General features: G+C 49.7%; 1 protein-coding gene across 5 annotated transcripts in view; it reads left to right on the top strand.

Moving 5' to 3' along the window:
• The window catches only part of SLC41A3 (solute carrier family 41 member 3), a 133,241-nt gene extending 116,299 nt beyond the window's left edge, over positions 1 to 16,942 (top strand). For 4 of the 5 annotated variants that reach the window (XM_087743823.1, XM_087743822.1, XM_009469820.2 and 1 more), the window contains 7 exons: positions 634 to 778; positions 2,887 to 3,033; positions 5,617 to 5,761; positions 6,479 to 6,558; positions 8,215 to 8,349; positions 9,155 to 9,303; positions 11,764 to 12,706. In XM_087743823.1, coding sequence (XP_087599949.1) covers positions 634 to 778; positions 2,887 to 3,033; positions 5,617 to 5,761; positions 6,479 to 6,558; positions 8,215 to 8,349; positions 9,155 to 9,303; positions 11,764 to 11,949 — 987 coding nt within the window. In that variant the 3' untranslated portion in view covers positions 11,950 to 12,706. Of the gene's footprint in view, positions 1 to 633; positions 779 to 2,886; positions 3,034 to 5,616; positions 5,762 to 6,478; positions 6,559 to 8,214; positions 8,350 to 9,154; positions 9,304 to 11,763; positions 12,707 to 16,232 lie in introns of those variants that run through there. The other variant, XR_015701316.1, reaches the window with a different exon arrangement.
• The last annotated feature ends 342 nt before the right edge of the window (positions 16,943 to 17,284 follow it).

The raw sequence follows: 17,284 nt of genomic DNA, 5'->3' as shown, positions 1-17,284 counted from the left end.
AGCCCCAGAGCTCATAGTTCAGCTGCAAAACACATCTACATATTCATTGCCTTTGTGGACAAACTGAAATAATGAAAAAAAAACTCCTTTTGCAGGGGGAGCTGCGGCACAATCCCTGTTTCACAACAGCCCCTAGATAAAGCCTGTCATTTACTGGCAGTGTTCGGGAATCAGCCTTGGGCAGGAGGGAAGAGATGGGAGAAATGTGACTCTTGTAGCTCTTTCTGCTTGTTAAAATCCAGCAGCCAGCCTAGAGGTTGCGCATGGCAAGGCCACAGGGCTTGCAACATGTGCCTGTGTGCTTTCCCTTATCTCCTTCCACAGCTTTCAGCTTGCTAGGAGTGCTCTGTTGATGGGGAGCCCATTTTTGTGTTGACCAGGGCTATTCCAGTGCTGATGGACTCGGTGTCCTCTGCTGAAATGTTATCTGCCCTTTGCAGACCCCTAGAGTTTTTCTCCAAACTTTGGATTTTTTTTGAATGTAGTGGAGCCTTACAGGGATGCTGCTTAAATACATAAGCAATCAGCATCTCTGCAAGGCTGAGCTGTGTGGAAATTCTACAGTTGCATGGAGCCAGGACTGCCTGGGAGCAGATGCGGACGATTGCTTACCAGCTGTTTTTTGGCCCCCAGGTCCAGGCCACCGTGGTGGGACTTCTGGCTGCTGTTGCTGCTGTGATCCTCGGAGCCATCTCCAAGGGCTCTGTGGAGCTGAGCCAGGCCGCAGTGCTGTGTGCCAGCAGCGTGACCACGGCCTTCATAGCTGCACTTTCTCTTGGTGAGTTGCTTTGGTTCCTCAGATCCAACATGCAGCACTCAGGTGTGGAAAAAAATTGTCCCTTCTGCCAGGGAGGCCCAGCTGATATCCCCTTGGTCTGGCATGGGGAGGGATGCAGGAAGCGTTAGTCCTATGTCTGCTGCTTTCACCCCCTCTGCATCCTGCCTTTGCTTCTCTTCTCCCAGGGTCTGTTGTTCACTGGGCTCTCGGCATCCACAGCAGCAATCAAAATGTCCCACTTCTGACACGTGAAAGATGCCACACACTATGCATGGGTGTACACACACATGCACAGACTTTCTCCATGTGTCTTGGGTGACATGTTAGACATCTACACTGGTCTTTTCCTAGGAGAGAGTGAACTAATGCCATGCACAAAGCAGGATATTGAGAGTCTGTTAGCAGCCAACCCCAGACCATGCTCGAGATGGACTCGGGTCACCCAGCACCCTGCGGAGGATTGTGGCCAGCCCTGTGGCTTGCCTGCTGTGAGCTCTGAGCCAGGCAGTCTGCTCCCCTGGCTATTCCCCTTGCAAGGGAAGCGTGACGGGGTGGACGGGTAGGAGCTGCTCTGTGTCGCCTGAAGATAATCAGTTTGTAGGTCTGCCATACGAGGGCAGCATGATACCCTGAATAGAGGGAGCTGGCAGAGTTGGATACAGCAAGTTTTCTAAATGAAAGGGACAAGTTAGACCAAGTGCATATCCTGAAGCTGGAGTCAAAGGGTGACTGTAGATGCCTTTGATGAAAAACATGGGATGAGGCAGTTGTTAAAAGAGAAAAACAGCAGCCCAGCTTTCATTAAACTCTTCCCTTCAATCTCCCTGCTTGGTGTGATAGAGAGAGGCTTTGCTGCTGTACCAACATAGGCTTTCAGCTAGCGTTAGTTTCTTCCCTGGTCACAGACAGCCTGTGTGTGGGTGTGCACAATGGGAAGCTGCTATTTTTATGACCAGGGAGGGAAACAGCATGAACTGTGCTGTGGGAAGGGGAGCGTGGATGTCTGGGAGGGCGTCTGTGGAGAACGCCATGTTGCGTGAGGATGTGTTTCTGTAGAAGGGATGTTGTACCAGGGAAGGTGCACACGTGGCGTTTCTCAGGGGAGAGCCAACACTGCTGTGCACGCTCAGCTTTGGGGGGCCTGTGCGAACAGAGGTTGTGAGCTGGAGGGAACCACCATTTCTCAGGCTTCCGTTGGTGCCTCCTGTCAGCCACAGAAGGACTTTGAGGAGATGTCATGTGTCTTGGCTCAAGGCTGCCCTTGCTAGTCACACAGCAGTGAAGGCTGGCCACGCAGGGTTTATTCCAGGTGGCTCTTCCACAGGTCTGCGAGAGATCTGATGGCCGAGGGATTCATCAGAGCTTGGAGTTTGTGCTCATTAACTTACCTGCACAAGCAAAACTTCCCTCCTCTCCAGCACTGCTCAAAAGCAGCTGAATTTTCCAGGTGCAGCTCAGAGGACAGGGGAAGAGAGGTGACGTGGGTCGCCTCCATAACCCCTTGACTCTGGAGCATCTCATAGCATCAACATCGACCCAGTGCAAATGAAAGCAGCCCCAAAGACTCTGGGACATGAGAGGTCAGTCTGATGGCTGGGCCAAAAGGCTAATTCAGGCTGCTGTAAGGAAACTTGTTGCTCCTTGGTGGTTCAAACTCAGAGAAATTTTGGTCTAATATGGAAAATATCTTTGTGCTGTGGAATCCAGAGCAGGGGATGGCACCAGGAGGCTGCTGCATGCCTGCTGTGTGCTTATTTATGAGCGTGCTTCATGCCTGGTCCTGCTTCAAGGCAGCAAAGATTAGGCTGCTCAGGAGGGGAGCTTCTACATTTGGGCTGCCTGCTGGTATCTCCTTTGATCCCTGGAATTTGCTTGTGTGCCTCTGGGCCTTTGGTGCAGTTCATAAGGGCAGAGTCATGCCCTTCAGGTGGGTGAAAGCAAGAGGACAAATTCCTGGGGATGTCCAGTCTCCAGCTGCATGGTGCCGCTACGGGCAATCTGCTTCTTGCTTTTCCCAGACCCCACGTCTCTCTGGGAACCAGAACAGCAGCTCTGGGGTGAAACGCAGCAGGATGTGTTCTCTGATGCCTGCTCTGTGTCTTCTCTAGGTCTGGTGATGATTGGCGTGATCATCGGAGCAAGGAAAGTTGGGATCAATCCAGACAATGTTGCCACACCCATAGCAGCAAGCCTCGGAGACTTGATAACCCTTTCCCTGCTGGCAGGAATCAGCAGTACACTCTTCAAATACATAGGTACAGTGTTTAGCAGGGATTTGCAGCTCAGCAAGGGAGGGATGAATCCTTGTGAAATTATTGCAGGGCACTTACACATTTCTGGGATGTTTCAGAATGGAGGCTGTGATGCCACTGGGGTAGAAAAATGACCAAAGAGGCTTTTTCCAGGCTCTTGTTTAGTAGCAAACTGGAAGGCGGAGCCCAAGAAACACAACTGGGATTTGGCAAAGAAATGATCAACGTGTATTGCATAGCTTTGGAACAAAAGGTTGACATATGTGACACTGACTCTGTTCCTGCATCTGTCGCTAGCCAAGCATAACTACTTTCTGTGCATCGGTAATAGCAGGTCCTTCCTCACAAAGCTATTTCGGGGTTTTGGCATTTGTGAAATATTCTTGTGTCTCCTCATGTGGAGAGTCATGGATGAACAGGATATTATCATCTTGGAGGGAGGGAGGCAGTGCTGCATTGTTTTATGCTCACAGGACTCCGAGTAGGAGTTGTGGTTGTGGGGTTAGCTGTGCTGCTGGTTGGCAAAGACTCGGGCACCTCTTGACACTGAAAAGCTCAAAACATGTTGCAACTTGGTGATATATGCCTGACTGTTGCTTGTAGAGTGCTAGGCTATTTACCGGGAGCCTAACCTAGCATAGAAACAGGAAAATAAAAAGATCCAGCAAACTCAATACCATTTGAAACCCAAACTGTTGCTTCAGACTGTGAGCAGAAGCAGTGAGGCAGCTGTTCTCAGTTTGCATAACTCGTTCCATATGCCAGCAAGTGAGGGAGTAAAGGAGCACACGTTGCAGGGAGAGGCCCACGAATTGCTTCCGTCCAGTTCTCCTTGAGCTTCAGAGGTGCATTTTTTTAATAGGCTTTTTCCATGACGCCATCACACCTGCTTCTGTAAAGCCGGTTTGTCTTTCAATCGCTATGCCTCTGATAATATCTCCCAGGGAACACATGGCAGAACAACATGATAACCTCTGTGGATGTGACCAGAGAGGGAAAATACTCAGCACACAGACACCTAGTCATTGGGAGCATAAAGTGAAGCAGGGAGGAGGAAGGCACTGTTGATGGTGGCTGAATAAATCCATTTCCTTCCCCAGTGTGTAGCAAGGGGCATATCATGCTGTGACAACTTCTGGGTCGTACCAGAACGGGTGCTTCAAAAATACCGGTGAGTCTGTAAAGTTTGGAGTACTATGTGCCATCTGATGCAGCACCGTCTCCTCCTGTGGAATACCCTTTTGCCAGTGAAGATTTTCAGTTTTTTAAAAATCAACCCTGATCCTTCCCAGTCCTGCATAATGGAGGTACAAACTGTGCCAAAGGGTTGCAGTTTGCGTATGGGCTATGTGAGAGAATGTGGCAGAACTGGAATGTGGAGACTGAAGTCCATTCATCCTACCAGCAGTCTTTCTGTGGGCTTTGATAAGGTTTGACAGACTCCAGTGCTCTGTGTCTGCATTATTTAAGAAGGAATTAATTGCCCGAAACAACAAGGGGTGTGTGTGGGGAGATCCAGTACAGCAGCTAAGTCTGTCTTACAACCCATCTGCCCTAAATGACTCCAGTTGGTAAAGTGGACGGACAAAACACCAGCTATTTACACCCTAGAAGTGGCTGCATTTCAGTGCAGACTAAAGCCCCATGTAAAGAGTGCACCTCTGTGTAAGAACCCTTGATTCAGGGAAGATCTCATCATCACATCGGTGCGATCTCATCCAGGTAGCTCGAGGCCCTGGCAACGTCATTTTGAAAAACGCACACTTTGAGCCTGCTTCATCAACCAGATTACCTGCAAAGTCTGCGTTGCAACCCGCTGGCTTTGGCCCCAACACAGAGACCAGATGGAAAACTTTGTTGAAGAAGATTTTTATATCAAAAGGATTGGCATCATCCCCATTGCTTGAAGGTGTTTCTCATGCTTCTGAGTCATGTTTATTTTCTTTTAGTGCTGCACATGCACTTATTTTTTAATTCCTTTGCTTCTAAAGGTCACTTCAAGGTTACGCCCCTACTGAATGGAAAAAGCACCTAATGGAAACGCATGTAAGCTAGGACAAAAGAAGCCATGGATTTTAACTGGCTTATACATGCAACAGAGCATTTGTTCCTATAGAGCAGACCAGCTGCTCAGCAATTCTTCTAGCTTGCCACCAAAAGTACCTATTACCTATTGTTTTAGGTGAAGGCGTGAGGTGCCTGTTGTAAGTGTGATACAGCTTGCACACAGGAGTTTCCCTCCTGCCCTGCTGTTTGATTTGTACCCTGAAGCCAGAAATTTTGTAACTTTTTGTCTTGCTTAGTTGGAGATGGAATTGGAGACTTGCTCATCTTCAAATATAACTTGCTTTGAAGCCTGCTGATTTTCAAATAACATCTTCTAGCAGTGAGTTTCAGGGATTAATTATGGATTTCTGTGGTGGACTGAGGTGACTGTGTGGGGAATATCTTGGTTCATGTGATATTTCTGCTAACATAACAGTCTGAGCAAGAGCCCTGCTGCCTTTCTTCCAGACTTTGCGCAGAATGATTTTGGCAACCTGTGAAGCCATGGACATTTAATTCAAGATTTCTTTTCCTTGCCAGATATGAAATACCTTTCTCCTCTGATCTGTGTTGTCTTCATCGTCATGATCCCTCTCTGGGTTGCTATCGCCAAGCAAAGTCCTTCCCTTGCCGAAGTCCTGAAATCTGGATGGCAGCCGGTCATTGTTGCCATGAGCATCAGCAGGTAAACCGAGGAACTGCTCCTGAGCCCACACGCGTACGCATGCTGCAGGGAGACCCCATGCTCATTTAGAAAGCCATCAAAAGTGAAACTGGAAGGGACAGCAGAAGGGTATTTGTCCAGTGCTTCTCAGCCATTGGTGGCCCTCCAGTAGGCTGTGAGCAGATAAGGAGCCCCCAAATGACTGGAAAAAGCAAGTCACCATTTTAAGTCTCACTTGCACATCCATGCACCATGTAGGTGCAATCCAGGAAACCAAAAAGGGAGATGATGACCATCACAAATAGTCAGACTTCAACCTCGTTTTTATCCAGCTGTAAAGACAGAAGACGACTGGTGAATGTAGAGCCAGGTAGTTCATTGCTCCGGTGCTACATCTTTCAGACCCAGCTGAGTTCTGGGAGAGAATTTAAAACCACCACTAAGACCAGTATAGAAGTGTAGCAAAACTTTTGGGGTGGATAATAAAGGTTCCCTGGCTACTGTCACTTTTGCTCAAGGGTGGGCAAGGAGGTCTTCCTGATCTCATTACGCCATTAACAAAACCTGTAAGGCTATCTATTGGTGAAAACTGAGCTGTAAAAGGAGTAAATGGGGAATCGTCCAGCCCTAGCAATGGGGAAGAAGCAGTAACTCCTCTCAGTGTGCTGTTTTCACAGTGTAGGAATTGCCCTGGGAAGAGAGATTGATCCACCCTCATTGCCTATCCTTTTTTAACAGCATTGGTGGACTCATCTTGGACAAAACTGTAACTGACCCAAACTTTGAAGGCATGGCAGTTTTCACGCCTGTGATTAATGGTAAGTTGGGCAGGGGGGTTATACGCATGCTTTTATTTGTTCCTCCCCCTCCTCCCCAAGGATTATGGTATCCACTGTTGTCCCTACACAGAGGTCTGTGTCCAATTCCCTGCTCTCATCATGAGTGGAAGTGAAGTTACTGGTCCCCATTACACCCCTGCTGCTCTTATCTTGAAGCATCTCTGGAGCAAAATAGCAGGCAGGGCTGAAAAATACTGGCAGAGCTGTGGGAAGGGTTAACATCTGGTAGTTGTCTCTGAGAGCTACGTTGACACCTTTACTTTCGTAACATCAAACCTACTAAGGATGTCACAATAAATCCATTTTCCCTGTCTCTCTCCACTCAGCAATTTGAGCTGTGCAATCATCCCCTATACAGATTGTTGATAAAGATGAATATATTAGGATTATATATGTGTGCGTATGTATATAAACCAGATTATATATATGGATTATATATAGGGATTTTTAATATATATATATCTATCTATATCTCAACATCTTTTGTGTGTATATTTATACTTGTTTGAAGCCTCACAGTACTTTTATACACACACATACCAATACAAACTGCTGGGGATCCTGGCATCACTGAGGATCCATTGGGTTATTCTTCTGCTACTGTAGTGTTCTTGCAGGCCAGGCCCTTGCCGGGGGAAACGCATGTTCCTAAGGCAGGCTTGGCCTGGTGCCACCCTCAAAGCCTGGTGTCCTCTTGCAGTGTCAGAGGGTGTCACCCAGCTGTCACCTTACTGAATCTGCGTAAGGACAGACACCTGGCTGACAAACTCTTTCCAGCATGGTTAGCCAAAGAGCCTGACTAGGAAAGTACATCAACAGCAATTTAGTTGAACAATGATTGACCCAGACGTTGCTCTGTGGGGGCGGGCAACCTGTTTGGCAGAGCTGGTGGCAGGGTTATGCAGCGCTCCCTGCCTTTGCACAGGTAGCTCTTCGCTTTGCATGTGCAGGGGAGTCCTGCAAAGCATGGCAGTGCACAATTCAGAAAGCTCCCATCTTGAGCTACGTTGAGCTCGTCTTAGTATTTTCACTTTGATTCTGCTCTGGCACATCTCACGTTTAATGATGGAGCATTTCCTTCTTCAAGGAAGGGAAAACATGAGAAGCCTTAAGATCTGGCTCACCATGATCTTGTCTGTGGCATTTCGACCCTGCAAATACTCAGGGCAGTGGAGGTTTGCTCCGTAGATCATCATCCCTCTATTTTCTGCTGGAAAACGTAGTTGCTTTTTCATATTTGCTAGAATTAATCAGTCTGGAAGGAATTAATTGCCTTTTAATTACCTAACATATTTGGGTTGCTCACAGACTGTGTCAACCCAGGTGCAATTACATCATCTTCAGAGGCCACGTGGCATTTACAGCCGGTGCTGAGAAGCAAGGGGAAATGTTTCCAGTAAAGCAGTCAGAAGGAGGCGATCACTGGAGCCTTCCTGATTTTTAAGAGCTGTTCCTGCCAAGTGAATAGCGCAGCATCACCATGGCATGTGGGATCAGGTTTTCCCTTTCTCTCACTGCTGCTCTCAGTGAGCTTGTAAGTGAAGGCAGGTGGACTCACCTTGGGCTAGGTTTTAGACTGATGTTTGCTGCTGCAGTGAAGGTGGTTTACAGGTTTCCTGTGTTTTGTCCTCATAGGTGTTGGAGGGAATCTGGTCGCCATCCAGGCCAGCCGTATTTCCACATTCCTGCACTTCTGGAGCATGCCTGGAGTTTTGCCATACAAGATGAGGCAGAATTGGCCCAACCCATGCACCACATTCTTCTCATCAGGTAGACCTTGAACCCTAGGTGTCCATGTCTCAAGGCCTGTCATCACAGATAGCTCCTTTATCAAGCCTGGTTGGCAAAGGACTAGGTGGGTTTCAAAGGCAGAACTCCCTTTCCCCCTTACAGGGAAGATACTCAGATCGGAGAGGAAGTGTCTTTGCAGTGGGCAGCTTGAAAAAAAGCTTGTGATATACTTGCTCACTGGCATGCAAAGAAACTGGCCTTCAGGGAGCACTAAAGAAAGTAATTGAAAAAGAATCTCAGATTTGATCTAATAGAAAGTCATTTTAACCATGGCCAGTCTAGAGCTATCACCTGCAGACAGAGGGGTGAATAGAGCATAACCTTGCTGAAAATCAGCAATTCCTCCATCTTCAGCAATGGATAAACCTAAGTATCAGCACAACTGGATTTGGGTCTGTTGTCTTTTTAGATTGCAGGTTCCTCTTGATTTTCCCTGCTAGGTTGGGAATTACTGCTAAAACAAACTAAAAACTGGGAAAGTGGGTTGCAGCAAGGCAGAGCAGAAGCAGTGGGAGGCAGAGAGCAGCTGAAAGGAGTGTTTGGAAGAAGTGGAGTGGATCAGCATGGAGCACGTCTTTGGCACATAGTTTCAGTGCTAGACAGAGCTTCTGGGCTGATACTGCAGATGCTCCAGATTGCTGCATGATCTAGAAAAGGCGTTAGCAGTGTGGTCGGTGGGGGGGGACAGCCCCAAGTCTATGCATTAAAATACGCAGCTGCGTCCTGGCCTCCCTCCACCGTCTGCAGCCACTGTCATCGCTGTTTCTGTCTCTGTCCTCTGCAGAGGTGAATTCCAAGTCAGCCCGAGTCCTGTTCCTCCTGGTTATCCCAGGGCACCTCGTGTTCCTCTACACCATCCACCTGCTGCAGGGAGGCCACACGTCTCTGTCCCTCACCTTTGTGATGTTCTATCTGACTGCTGCTTTGCTGCAGGTAAACCTCAAACTCTCATCCAAAAGGAACCTCTCAAATACCATGAAAACAAAGTAGTCTCCAGGCTAAACAGGAGGCACGGTAAAACTTCCAACAGCGGCCCGCATTTCCAATCATTTCATGTGTGCTTCCTACCAAGCGTCATGTATTTTCTGTGGGTCCAGTAATACTTCACCCAAATTGCCAGGGTCTGGTTTCCCACATGAGCACGACTGCCCTTAAGGCTGAGTGAGGGATCAGACATGAGATGAGGAACAGGTTATCCTTGTCTGCTGAGCTGCAGTAAATGTGCAGACACACACACTTAGCAAGGAGGTACCTCTTGCTGTCGGTGGTACCTTGTTTTACCATGTTCACTCCTTGAGCCTCTAAGCCCCAAGTATTTCTAGACTGCCACTGGTCATCCCAGTAAGGGGCAAGTGAGAGGCTGTGAATCCCAGCCAGCAGGTTTCCCCACTCGTTTTGGAAACCAGTTTCACATATCATGGTGAAGACCTAGGGATCCCTCTGGGCAGGGCCATATGGGTCAAAAGCAAAGGGAAAACCCAGGCCTGAGAAGTTCATCTTCAAAAGTAAAAGTCCTGGGTAGGCAATGGGCAGTTCATCCAACGTGTTCTGCCTGATCCCTTTTGCTGTTTTGCCTGCCCTGTAAACTTTGTCGTCTCACTCAGAAGTGCATGCGGCTGTTGCTTAAATTCACAGAGGCTCTGACTTCACTTGCCCTTTTAAATCAGTGATTTATTAATTTGCAGGGTGAGGTAGCTGACTTCTCGCTTTGCCTTACAAGCAGCCTCGTGTCTGTGGGTGAATTCCTTGCGTGTGTAAACAATCAGTTTTTCTCGACCTTTGCACAACCCTAAGCCTAGCAGCACAGCCATAGTTGTAAAGGAAAATATTTATTCTTCTCTTTAAGCATCGAGGTAACTCCTCAACTAGAGCCGAGCGTGAAAATACGCAGAATAAATGGCAGTGTAAAGAGCAGAATCCCAGCAACGCCACTGACCCTGAAAGATTCCCATGGAGGCCAGCGGAGGAGAATACGCTCAGCCTGGTTCTTTCTTCCCCTCCATTATACTTTATAAAGACAGACAGAAAGAAAGAGAGGGGGAAGTTTGGGTCAGCTGGAGGAAGCCCAAAGAGAAGGATCAGAGGCCTAGAAAACACGACCTCAGAGGAACGCTTCAATGGACTGGGGTTAGCTAGTGCAAAGAAGAGAGGCTTGAGAAAAATCTGGTTAACAGCCTTTAAACTACCAAGTTTCTGTAGGGAGGGACAGAATAACATTTTCTTTGTGGTCACTAGGGATGAAACATGAAATCATGGATTTCAAATGGAAAAAGGCAGATTTATGTTAGACCTTGGGAAAAACAAGAGCAGAAAAAAAAAGCCACGGGACTGCTTAGACTGTGGCATCTCCATCTTTGAGGGTTGTTTAGCATAGGTTAAACAAACGACCATCAGGAAAGATGTGGGCATATTTGGTCCTGTATTGAGGCAAAGGAACAGTCTATATAAAACTCTTGAGTTTCCATCCGGCTTTAGTTTCTGTAATTCTGTTATTTAATTTGCTTCCCCCATCTCTCCTCCTCCCTCTGCCCCCACCCAGCTCGCAGTTTTCAGCTTTAGAAATGCCGTCTCTGGCTTTGGTTCCTGTTGTGCTGCGGTCTCCCATGGAGGGACCACAGATGTGGGGTGCAAACTCTCTCTCCCTTCTTAATTCAATTAACTAGACAGTCTTTAATCTTTAACCGAAGTATTTTTCTCCTCCATCTGTTTATCGGAATCGGGAATGAAATAGGAATTAAAAGAAATCACAACAAAGATTTTAAAACTGTTGAGATGAAAAAAAAGAAATTATTTTCTTTTTTTAACATGTCAGTGCTGCTTGGGATAACTTTGAAGTAAAAACTGCCTCAAACTCCAGTTGTCCACTGAGACTTTTAGGAAAAACAAAGTAGACGCGATCTGAATTTCTAATGGCAAAAAGAAGGATGAAGAGAAAAAATCTGGCTACAAACTTATCCTTTGGGGCTGCCTGCATATTGGCAGCAGCCCTGTTCCTGGTGGAGTGAATGGGAGCACTCCCATTCATGGTGTGGGAAGTGGGAACCATAGCTTTGGGAGATGCTTTTGGTGTGGCCAGGCTCCCGTTTTGGGCCACGCGATGCTGGGGAGCAGTTCAAGCGTGGTCCCCACGCCTGTGGCTGGCAGCACGGGGCTGTGGCACCATGGGTAATGCCAGGCAATGCAGTGCCTAAGGGCATGAGCCAGTTACGCCCATCCCAGCACAGCTCCATCCTGCAGAGAAGCAGTGGTTCCCTGGGGAGGGTGTTAACTCTCGGCGATCCCTGGTAGCTCTGGTACCTTGGCTGTGGCCACATCATTCTGGCTGTGAACTGAGGGAGGCTGTGCATTACCTCCTTGCTGCCTCACAGCAGGGCCTGTCTTGCCTCTCCTCAGGTGGGAATCCTGCTCTACGTGGCTGACCTAATCGTGCGCCTGATGTGGAGGAAGGCACTGGATCCGGATAATTTCTCCATCCCCTACCTCACTGCCCTGGGGGATCTCCTCGGCACTGGATTCCTGGCCGTCTGTTTCCGCCTGGTTTGGCTTGTCCACGGCGCAGACATGAACCTGGGGAACTGAGAGACCATGCGCTGCTCCGCATCACTCGTTCGACACGGTGCTTTCCTCTGGGACAACGGGGTACTTGGCGATGAGCACTGGGTCACCCGGCTGGATTGGGCCTCCCCTGCCGCCCCCGACGCCCCATCTCTCCTCCCCATCGTGCCTTACAGCTGGGCCCGCCCGCCTCGAGGAATCAGCACCCACAGACTTGCGCCCTCGTAAGTAAGCAAGCTGGTTTTAAGCAGTGCCCGCTGCTCACACCTACCCCCGGCAAACAAGGCGTTAAGGAGCATTTGGGCCATTTGTAATGAATGAGCATTTTGATAGGTTTCGGTCCCTAGCACCTCCACAGCCCGCCAGGCCGCTCCAAAGCCTGCCCAGGTCACTGCATCCGATCCTGCGATCCTGCAGGTGGATGTTGCAACCTCTCCGTCGGACTCTGACTTTCCATCAAGGGAAATTCTTTATTTGCCCCCCCTTTTCTCTCCCGTCGCATCCCTGGAGGAGGAGAGCAACCACGTCTTTAAACTTAGCTCCTCTCCATCGCTCAGACACTCAGGATCTGACGCAGTGAGCTCCTCGCTGGCTCATGCCCAGTGGGAGGTTATCTAGGGATACCACCTACCTGCCCTGGCAGCGTCACTGTTGTCTGACTGACAAGCTGGATTGATGGCATTTTGGGGGTAGGAAGGTTTGTTTTTACAGTTTATGAAATGTCCAGTAGTTAAAATGTTTATAGAAACACACACACAAATAAAGTGGTTAAAAAAGGTAATGCTGTGGATTTGGGGGTGTTTTTTTCTTGCCCATGGCTCTGCCTGTTTCTAGTTCAGACTTGTCGGGTAGAACTTCTTGCTCGCTTCTTTCTCATCCATTCAGGGTCAGACAACACAATTTTAGTAGGGCTTCAGGAAAATCGGTGTTTCCTAACCAAGAGCAGCCTTTTGCAGCCCCAATGTTTTGGCTTAGAATTAAAGCCCATTCCCTCTCCCACAGTCACCATCCACTCATTAAGAATTGCTCTGCGACGAGTCTAGAATCTGCCTGTGTGCATAAGGACCGTGTTGGGCTGGGTGAGGGTTTGGCACGAGGATTTGGCAAATGATTCCTTAGGTCCTCGCTCCAGGGTGGCTATGTTGGGCTACCAGGAACGCGTCAGGGAGGCTTGTGGGGCTGAAAGCAGCCACTTCTCACTGAAATGGAAGAAGTGGTAGGGTCCTCCGGATAACAAGAAGCCCAAGAGTCAGGAGTTGAGGATGTTCATCAAACCTTTGAAAAATGCCGCTAGGCCTCATCTTTAATAATAATCTGCCTTTGTATGTGTTAGAGGAGGGAAAGGGGGAGGTGAAGACCCCCAGCCTGCTGGCACACAGATGCCTTGTTCACGGACCTGCCGGCTCTTCAGCACACACATTTGAGCTGTGTTGGGTGCCTGCTGACCTTGCGTGTTTCTTTGCTCCTGGTGCTGCTCCCATCTCCCACAGCTGCTGCGAAGCTGAGGTCCCCGCACAGGATCAACACGTGGCTGAAGGTCCCTAACAGCAAAAGCTGTTCAGCTCTGGGCTGCCAGGCATGGGGAAAAGCACTCCCTGAAAAAAAAAAAGCTGTCGCTTCTTCCCTTTTCAAGCCTCCTCTCCCTTTTTTTGTTATGAAGGAGAAATTACCCCACGCTGGCTCAGCTGGAGACTATGCACACACCAGCTTCATGGTGGGGGAGATGTCAGCATTCGAGGCACACGCTCCCCCCGTCTTGGGCCTCGCTGCTTTATCTCTGGCTGCAGCCTGTGTGCTGTCAGCTCTGCTCGGCTGCGCCGCCGTCGGCCCCGAGCACCCGCGGGTGATAACTGCAGCAGCAGCAGCAGCGGAGGGGGCTTGCGGGGAAAGCAAAGCAAGCGTCTGATTGCTGGTCCCAGTTTGAGGGGGCTGCATTAGGAGATGCCTATGTATATATTTTAATAACTTGAGCTTAGCGTTTTATTTTGTAAACCTTTATTAGCTCTAATTTGGCACTGGCTTGAGCGGCCCTGGCAAATAACTTCTGCCTCAACACTGTCTTTTCTCCTCCTTGCTGCATGTCCCCACTGCCTTGGAGAGGTCCTCTCTGGACCTTGATGCTTTTGCTGCTGGCGTGAATCAGGTAAGGCTGGTCCTAAGGCAAGGCTGGTCCTAAGGCCAAGCTGCTAAGGACGCCCCAGCCCTCTGCAGGGTCCCAGACATGTGAAACTCTCTTTTAACAGCACAGATTTGCCCCCCGGTCCCTCCAATCCCCCAGAAGCCCCAGACTGGAGCCCGTGGCTGGTGCAGACTACGGGGGACCCCAGTCACCCTCCTCCAGCATCAATTCCCAGTGCCCAACACATGGCTGCTCCTCTGCCAAGCGATTGCAACAAAGCCCTGGCACTGGTGCGATCCTTCATCGGGGGATTTCTGGGCAGAGCTCGGCTTGTTCTGGTCATCACTGTTAACAGAGGACAGGGATGGGAACACGTAATGGATGCCATCTGTGTCCTACTTGTGGGACCCAGCTGGGTCGGGGTGACCTGTGCTGCACCTTGCCCACGCTGGGCTTGGGGGTTCCTCCCTTGCAGGAGGCGTTGGGACTGTGAGCTGGCGGGGGGACGGTGCGAAGGGCACGGCGAGACGTGGGTACCCCTCGGTGGGCAGCCAAGCAGCAGCCTCGTGCCCGCGCACTTAGTGCAGGGAACGTGCTTAAGACTGAAAATTGCTTCCAGCCTCAAGAGAAATGATATAACCAAAGGAAATGGTTTCAATAAAAGGGGATTTTTTTCCCCTTTTTTAAGGGCAGCGAAAGGGTAGTTATTTGGCTGTTCAGCCTGTTTATTCTTTCCTCCTTTTCTTTCTGTCCTCGTGCAAATGAGAAAGGGCCTTTGCTAACAAAGGTTATGTGTAACCCTGGAGCATGGCTCGGATCAGCATTCCCATATCTCCATCCGAACCTGCTCCTCCAAGAGAGCACCCCCAGCCCTTCCAGTGAGCGGGCAGCGCTGGGCGGGCAGCGCTGCTCCCTCCCCCTGCCACCGGCTGCCTCGGTGGCCCCGAGCGAAGCCATGGGGTTGTCCAGCCATCGTCCCCCTTCCCTCCCCTTAAAAGCAGAGATTTGGTGTTTAAATGTCTGCAGGATCCTCAGCTTTTAAGAGCTTTCAGTGCAGCGCAGCAGGCCCTGCCTGGTTTTATGCTCCCTGTGGTGTTGTATTGGAGCTACTTGCTGGGGAGGAGATTTGGGGAGGGGGTTGCTTTCCTCCCTTGTCCTTCACAAAATCCACATGGTTTCAGAGCAAACCTGTGTGGTAGCAGAGCTCAGACAGGGTGTGGCCATTTCATAGTGATTTCTGTCTTTAATCTAACCCAGCAGGAAAGTCACTGCCCGTGGTGGGCCCGGCTCCTCTGCTGCTGTGTCTGTGTCATTCCTGTGCCCAGCTTCGCGCTGGGTTGTAGCCACCCCGCCACGGTCACCAGCACCTCCCTTTGAGCTGACAGGGACTTGTATTTGTATTTAGGCCTCACAGCTCCCAAATAAGCAACGTCCTTACAAAGGAAGAGGTGGGAGAAGAAAGCTCCTTTCTTGGCTGCCGACCTGCCCGTTTGGGCTCAGCGCTTGCCCTGGGCTGAGAAACCCATCAAATGCTACGAGGTGCCAGTCGAAGGCTTACCTTGTTTTAATCTCTCGGGGGAATAAAGGCAAATGTGGAGTGTTGGCAGAAGAATGAGGCTGGCTGGTTTTGAATAAAGCAGAAATTAAAAAAATTGCTTTGTGCTGAATCCTCCAAGCCCTGCGCAGCCATCAGCCAGCTGATCTGGGCTGTAGTAGGAGGCAGTGAAAAAATGTAAAATTTCTTTTTTTTATCTCCCTTGTTTTTGCTTCACGCTGTATTAGCAGTGCAGTTTAGGCTCGCTCCTGAGATCAGCCACGAGTTGTCCGCCAATAAACTAAATCTCAGGTTCCCGGCAGCGTTGTGGGATGGGGGCTGAGGAAGGGCACGAGTTTGGGAGGGGGTGGGTGCCCGCCTGCACCACCGCAAGGCTGGCGCGTTGGGGTGCCGGGGCGGCTGCCGGGACCTCGGGGAGATCCCAGCCGCATCGGGGAGGAGGGTCGGTCAGGGGGTTCCTCACTCCTGGGCGCAGAAGGGTTTCTCCTTGCAAGCAAAGAAGGGGCTGTCACCAGCTGGAGAGAGAGAGAGATGGGAGCAGGGGTTTGTTTTCAGGGATAATCAAAGCGTTTATTTTCCCCCCCGCCCCCAGCTTCCATTCACTGCCTCCACCCTAATACAGTATTTTTCCAGAAACCCTACGTTGTGTAAGATGCAGCATCCTTACCAGGGACAAGCGGAGTGCCAGCCGGCAAACACAAGCAAGTCTGAAAAGCCGCCTTCAAGCGAGACACTGCTTCCAAGACATACTTGAAAACACTTACATATTTTTTTTACCTTCAATGAAAGTCTATTTAATCCTCCAGCTGGTAAACAACCCAATCTGTGGTGCACAGCGAGCTCTGGAAGGAAACCTCCCTATCACTGAAGCTCAGTTTTGTTCCACTGGAAGGAGAAACCCAACAGCTTCACGTGGGCCACCAGGGATGGGGCCAGCGGCTCCGCAGCATGAAATACCCACAGCGCAGGCAACGTGCCCGAAGGCTGGAGCAAGCGGAGCTGGCGGCGGCGCTCGGAGGAAGGGGCTGGCTCGCCGGTAGCTGCTAAGCCTCGCTGGGCTGTGGCGAAGCTCACCGGGGCGGGAAGGGAAGGTGCTCCCTCTGTTAGGCTGGGGGTATGTGCGTGTTCATAGCGTATGTATGATGTTGTACACACGCGCAGATGTAGATGTACATAAACCAAATGGCTATTCAGTATTACAATCATATACAAATATAATCACTCAACATATAATATGTAATTATAATCTTAAAAGCTGTTTATTCTTGTAATACATACTTTATATACATATTACATATAATGCATATATTATCACCTATAAATATTTCAATTATTTGCAATAATTCTATTATACATTATAATGTCATCGTTATTTACGTTGTATATGTGTGCACACATGGAGATATCAAAGCGAGGCTGTTCTTACTGGGTTTTGCATCCCTGGTGCTCTGACAGCTCCCCGGCAGCTCCCCAGCCTCACACCCAGCCCCAGGGCCAACCTGGCAGGGTGGGCGCTCGCCCCCGAGCCCCTCGCTGAGCGCGCCCGCCGTGTGCTCGCCCCGCGTCGCCTGCGTGACACGGACGCTCTGCGACTCGGAAGTCTGAACGCTACTTCATGTGGCAACAGCCATGTTTTGTTTCTTTATTTATTTTTCACAGGCACTTGATGGGGGATGAGGAGGGGA

Source organism: Nipponia nippon, unplaced genomic scaffold (genome assembly GCF_047370975.1).
Source record: "Nipponia nippon isolate SJK-2023a ecotype South Korea unplaced genomic scaffold, ASM4737097v1 scaffold_9, whole genome shotgun sequence".
NCBI lineage: Eukaryota > Metazoa > Chordata > Aves > Pelecaniformes > Threskiornithidae > Nipponia > Nipponia nippon.
This window is presented reverse-complemented; position numbering and strand designations above follow the sequence as displayed.